At 39.5% G+C, this 6,529-nt stretch overlaps 1 protein-coding gene across 1 annotated transcript; it reads right to left on the reverse strand.

The window, feature by feature from the left end:
* Positions 1 to 335: 335 nt before the first annotated feature.
* On the reverse strand, positions 336 to 5,372 carry LOC118803663 (stonustoxin subunit alpha-like). The gene is made up of 2 exons (XM_036564122.1): positions 5,279 to 5,372; positions 336 to 2,152 (listed from the first exon to the last, which is right to left on the reverse strand). The coding sequence occupies exons 1-2, from the start codon at positions 5,370 to 5,372 to the stop codon at positions 336 to 338; spliced, it is 1,911 nt and encodes a 636-aa protein (XP_036420015.1).
* Between the last annotated feature and the right edge of the window lie 1,157 nt (positions 5,373 to 6,529).

Genomic DNA, 6,529 nt, shown 5'->3' on the forward strand with positions numbered 1-6,529 from the left:
CTCAGTCTCATTGTAACGGTTTTGCAGGTATAGTCCACGAACAGTTGGATTGCCCTTTGCTAAGACAAAAGAAAACGACTGCTCCAAGAACAGCTGACTCCTAGTTTCAGGCGATGCTTGTTTAGGCTTGTCAGAAGGCTTTAAAGTAGTCAGCACAGTCTCAGCACTGGGAAGACTCTGTCCTGCATCAGCACAGTTGGCTGAAACTCGGATCATGTAGGCAGTCTCACTTTTCAGTCCGTTCATAGTGCACTCTCTCTTTGTGGACGTCATCGATAGCCATGGTTTACCTTTCCCATCCTGTGTGTGTTCCCTGAATTCTATGAAATACTCAATCAAGTGGCTTTTTCTCCAACAAATGAAGGAATGTCCCAGGTTATGGTTATTGCAGCCGACTCTAAACATTTCTCTTTGGGTGGTCCAGGAGGGCTACACGGACGAGTTTTGAAAAACTGTGTCTCCTCACTAGGAAGACTGACCCCTGGGCAGCACACAGCCTGGCAGCTAAAGCGATATTCTGTATTTGGCTTTAAATCTTTGATTGAGACTTCGGGAGAACTAGTGTTCACATGAGTCCACTCTGAACTTTGTGCTGTCTGGTATGAGATTATGTAGGACTCCACACTTTTGTTGCCAAGGGCTGGAGGCTTGATTTCTGTGAGAACACAGTCATGTTCAGCATTTAAAATGCACGGTGAAGGTGGCTTTGAGGGAAGCTCAAACTCTGCACTCAGCAGACGCCCCTTGTCGTAAACATGGATTGATGAGCCCATGATGTTTTTGTTTGGGATGGATGCAATGAAGAATGCAGTTTTTTCTCTGTTTCTGTTGGCCTCTTTGAAGTCTGAGAATAACTGTACATTTTGGCTGGTGAGTGATACCATATCACCACAGAACCACTGTGCTTCCTTTGTAGAACTGGGCTCAAAGCAGATCTGTTTGTTGGTGTTCACTGCTAAGTCTTTTAGATATTTCTCCACATCAGAAAGGTACACATCCTCCTGCACTATGGATGAGAATGCAAAGATCACCACATAGTCATTAGCTGAGTTAAGTGTTTCTTTGATCAAGTCATTGCTGGAGGAAAACACAGGGATGTTTTTCATCTTGTCCAGGTATGATCTGAGGACATTCATCTCTTTTTCTCTGTCATTTAGATAAGTAGACATGAGAGCACTCTGGAAGGGGGACCTTTCCACACTGCTCAGCAATGTCACAAGCTCTTGCTCTTCTGTTCCTCCCCCTCTTATAGATGGAAGAAGCTTACAGAGCTGTTTCTGGAAGACCAACTTGTACTCTGAGCACAAGTCTTTGAATTTTCTGAGCTTGGCCTTGATTTCAGTGAACTGAATGGCCATATCAATGTTCATCAAGTCCTGGCACTGCGTAACAGCATCATCCAGGTCATCAATGATACGGCGGGCATGACGGACCAGACCGACGCTTATTTCCCTAACCAGTTTAGCTGCTGCTGTGTCCAACTTTTTCAAAGGATAAAGCCACACATGTCTGGGTACAGCATGTTCTCCGCTTTCCCCCAAGAGCTTTGGAAGCTCTGAGTACACCTTGATGGCATCAAGATATGAGACCGGATTGCTGTCCAGAGCAAAATCACCATGGAAAGTGCAGCTGAATTTGTTACTCTGCTGTTTTTCATTCTCAGTCATTTTCAAAGATGCCTCACCTTCAATTGATATAAGAGGAATCTTTTTGATGCATGCATGCAGGTTTCCATGAATTTCTTGCTGGTTTTCATTTGAAGAAACATCTTGGTCAAAAACAAAAAAGGCCTGGGCACCATATAGAAGGCCAGTAACAACATGTGTGGCAGAGCCCTCCTCAAACACATTACAGTGTTTAATGTTCCCAAGCCCAAGATGGTCCATGGTCAGTTGCTCAAACCGTGTGGTGGTCTTGTACTGCAGAGTGACTCGAGACTGGTGCTTAGATTTTTTCTTATTGCTTAAATATTCTGCCGACCCTTTCACAGTGACTAGACCACTGAGAAAGCTAGCTTCAAGTGAGGGAGAAACATTCAGAGCTTCTGACTTGTCTTCACTGGAATCAGAGGTAATGATTCTAAAGTCAGTGTTTGGCTGTGGACGTGTGTTTATGTGTTTCGTCAGCATCTCTGAATCCCACAGTGTGATACCTGTATTTAGAAAACAATAAATACATACAGTTAATTACAGACTGCTGAAAATACTCTAATATTTTAACTGAGAACTTGTACAGGATGAAAGCTCAGTTCTGTGTATGGAAGTGACTCTGGATATATTTCTGTTTTGAGGTTCCAAACAAAATCACTTAATAAGCTTTTCTAAATCACTGCAAATTATGTTATGTTCACTTATTCCTTTACCAGACCTATGCACACCCATCTGCCTATAATAACAGATAGAAAGTGTGATACATTTAAGTAATTGTTAAAAAAAAAACAAGCTTTAAACCATTTTTTAAAAACTAGTAATAGGCGATGCTTTACAAATGTCATGTGCAACAGGTTGCTTCCTTACTTTTTGTATTTTTCACTATAGGTATGTATAATAATCTGAATGATCTGAAAAGCTGCTCATGGAAGACTCAAGCACTTTTAAACGTCTCAATTGTTTCTAAAAGAAACAGACAACCAGTGTAGTGAAATTAGAACGGACATAATATCCTAAAAATCCAAAAGGATGTGATTGCTTTTCAAATCTCTCTATAGTTCTATACTTCTCTCTATGGTTCTATATATAACATTACAACATTTTAAGGCAAGGAAACAGTCAAACAATTGTTAAATGCAATTACATTCAAGTTTATTGTCATAGCGTACCAGTGTACAGTGTACCAAAATATGTTTGGGCTATTCTTAGATATATGCAAATATATGCAGTATCACAGCTGCATAAAAGCTTTTCAGTATAGAAGCACAGTAACAGTGTAAAAAGTATGCAAAAGTTATCCTTATAGTACTCTGTAGGAGCAATACAGAGGCTGTGCATATCCTATAAGTTTTCGCTGGAATCTGTTCATAATGTTTTCACAGAGTGGAGTGAATAAATATAAAATATAACTAGAAAAGAAAAGTTTGTGAATAAACTTCAAGTTGGCTTGACAGCCAGCTAATAACCAGAGGTGTAAAGAGTACTGAAAATCCCTACTCAAGTACAAGTACTGTTACTGTAGTGATAATTTACTCAAGTACAAGTAAAAGTATTAGTTAATAAAATTACTCAAGTAAGAGTAAATAAGTAGTTCGCTGAAAAACTACTTAAGTACTGAGTTGAGACTAATCACAGTTCGCTCTGCTACTGTATATTCTGAATACACGGCTTTCTGTGAGCTGTGTAAGGGACGAGGTTTACGTTGAACTGCATGCGTTTCATGGTTAGATGATTATATAAGATGTCCTAGTTTATCTGTTTCCAGTAAAGTATTTCAGAATCCCTGAAAGACTGTGCAGAGGATGTTACTGTTTCATTAAGTACATTTAAGAGAAAAAAAGTCAAAATTATGAGTAACTTGCTTAATTAATAACGTGATTTTAGTGACAGTCCTGCTGCCCATCAGCTCCCTGGACTCTAGCTTACATTAATAGGTGTGAACCTCTCACAGCCTTCAGACTGTATATTTTCACTGATATCTGTTCAGAACATTTACACCATTAAAATCAGCAGCAACATCAGCAATTTACCCAGCTTTGATTTCACTGTAATATATTTCACTAATCATGCTGATCACTTCATACAGACTCAGACATTGTCACTGCATTTTTCACAGTTAAACAGCTACACAGCCTCTCACAGTTAAAGACAAACACAAAGGCAGAGAGAGACAGACAAGAGAGACAGAGAGAGACAGAGAGAGAGGGTGGGCAGGTGGGGAGGGATCGGATCAGGCCAGTCAACGACAACGTGACAGAATCACTGCTCAGAGTTGATAAAGATCCTGTATTAGGCTAGATTTCTTGTCGCACAGACGTCCGTGTATCTCCAAAACAGTAGCTAATAAAATATACGCAGCAGACTTCCAGTGTAATAAACAGAATCACTATAAAAGAAAGAAGAAACCCGTAAACACGGTAACCTGTTTAGCTTGGATCAGCTAGCTCGGCTAACACTGCCTCAGGCTGGAGTCGAGTTGTGAGCGCGGATCTTAGCAGGTTTTGTGTTTGGCGCTGATAATATCGCCGTTTTCTTTAGTTCATGTTTAATGAATACAGATGACCGTTTGGACGCGGTCTGTTCCTCGTGTGTGCTGGTTCTGTTCTCCTCTTCTTCACTAATCTGGACATCTCTGCAGTGTTTTTCCTGTCGGAGCTGCTGTTTTTTAATTGGTGAATCTTTTAAATGTAACCTCCCATTGTTCGTATTGGTTTCTGAGCTGATACGTTCAACATTTATTTTTACTCTGTAACGTTATGAAAATTATAGTAGCGAAGTAAAAGCATTTTATTTATTAAAAATTAACTCAAGTATGAGTAAAAGTACTATGATTTAATTCTACTCCAAAAAGTACCGTTACAGGGAAAACTACTCAATTACAGTAACGAGAGTAAATGTAATTCGTTACTTACACCTCTGCTAATAACGTTGTAAAGTTGTTGTAAACTATTGTTTAAAATGTGTTTATGCAGTTGTTTTTTGGGTTATTTTTTATTGTTTGCTTGTTTGCACAGTGGTTGGTATGGTATGCCAGATGGGTGCAAGGCTGTTTCTAGTTGGATTCTATAGTTTTCTTAGGTGGTTGCTAAAGTGTTGCTGTGGTATTCCAGCCAGTTGCTAAGGCATTGCTAGGGGGTTGTTAGGCAGATGCTAGGTCATTGCCTGAGTATTGTTAGTTCATTGATATGGCATTTTATGTGGTTGCTATAGTGTTGCAAAGTAATTGCTAAACTATCTAGGGTGGTTGCTAATGTACGAGGGAGGGAGTGGGGGCACGTTGCAGGGGGTGAATGAGTCAGCGTGGGGATGGAGACTTGTTGCGTCAACAGCAAAACAACTCTCCTCTTAATGGCACATCCCCACCCCACAGCAAGGTGGAAGCCAATGGCGTGGCAGAAATTTTGGGGTGGCAGTTTTGGGTTTGTACATACATCAGTCTGAAAGGCACAGTAACAGCCTAAAGAGAGGGTAGAGAATGGTCATGTTTGTGGTACATAAAATCACGCAAACAATCATATACCTAATGGAAAAATAAAATACAAGAATATTAATGGATGCAGATTCCCTTAAAAGAAAATAAGAAAATATTTTTCAAGACTATTTCAGTTAGTTATTCTGTCTTTCTGTACCTGGAATGAGAGCATCTCTACGGCAGTCGTACAGCATTCCCAACTGGAATGGTCGGCCAAGACCAGCCAATTCAATGATCTCACTGTCAGCCATCTGTCAGGATAAAACATGTTACTGCTACTTTTTCTAAAATGAAGGAACTCATGAAATGAAGAAACCGGCTCACCTGAAAAGGCAGATATAAACAGCAATATTTCGGTATTGAAAAAAAGCCATTTTAGCGCTGCAGTACAAATTACTGCAGTAAAAAATACTATTACTCCAGTACTAAAATCTATAGAAGTACTGCATACAGTGTCAGTTTACATCGGCTTCCTATTAAGTTCTGCCTTGACTACAAGGTCTTGCTAATAACTTTTAAAGCCTTTAATGCCCTGGATCCTGAATATCTTACTATTTGAAATGTTATAGCCCATCCAGACCACTTCACTCAGCTAAAGCAGGCTTACTGCAAATTCCTTGTCACGCATTCCTCCAATCCTGTTTTCCTTAAGTACTCAATCTCCCAGAACCCCCTTGGAGATCAGATGACCGGCACACCTTACTCCTCTGTGGATTCAGTCTCCCAGGACTCTTTCCAAGCTCTCTCCCCTTTTTGGACTTTTTGTCTTGCCCTTTTGGATTGTTTGCTTGGATAGTCTCTGTTCATTTGGATTTTCCTGGTTTTGACCTTGGCCTCTTTTTCAACTGTGTCTCTCTGGACCCCTCCTAGGATCACCTACCAGCTCAGTTAGTGGATAATTATTTTCTTATGTAGCTCCTAATGTTCCAGAGAATATTAGGAATGCAAGCTCAGGTGTTTTAATGAGATTGAAACATAATTCATTAGGCTAGCACTGGTGCTCATATTCTACTGTTGTTTGTAATTGTGCTGTTATTTCATTTAGACCATGGTATTTTATTTTTCTAATGTTTCACTTATCTTCTAGTGTAAATCACTTATCACTGATTTTGTAAAAAGAAAAAGTGCTATATACATTACCACACTTCTAAGTAAGTACTCTTAATGCCTCAGTTAGCAGCACAAGTAAATCAATTAAATAAATAAGTGCAGCTCAAGTTCTCTATTTGTACCTCAAATTAGTATGCGCAATTATTGTTTTAATACAGTTATAAGGTACCATAACAGCATTAGTCTTTCAGCCTGCAGGACAGCAGCTTACAGTTCTCTGTACAAGAGCAGGTCTGTTTTAATTTGTTTTCAAATTATAATTTAAAATAATAAAGAGTGATCTTCTCAGATCATTACC

Source organism: Colossoma macropomum, unplaced genomic scaffold, assembly GCF_904425465.1.
Source record: "Colossoma macropomum unplaced genomic scaffold, Colossoma_macropomum, whole genome shotgun sequence".
In the NCBI taxonomy this organism is placed as follows: domain Eukaryota; kingdom Metazoa; phylum Chordata; class Actinopteri; order Characiformes; family Serrasalmidae; genus Colossoma; species Colossoma macropomum.

Coding starts and splice junctions, on each gene's coding strand:
- LOC118803663 (XM_036564122.1), bottom strand. CDS start 5,372: ATGGCTGACAGTGAGATCATTGAATTGGCTGGTCTTGGCCGACCATTC. Junction 2,153..5,278: donor TAGAGATGCTCTCATTCCAG/GTACAGAAAGAC, acceptor TTCTAAATACAG/GTATCACACTGTGGGATTCA.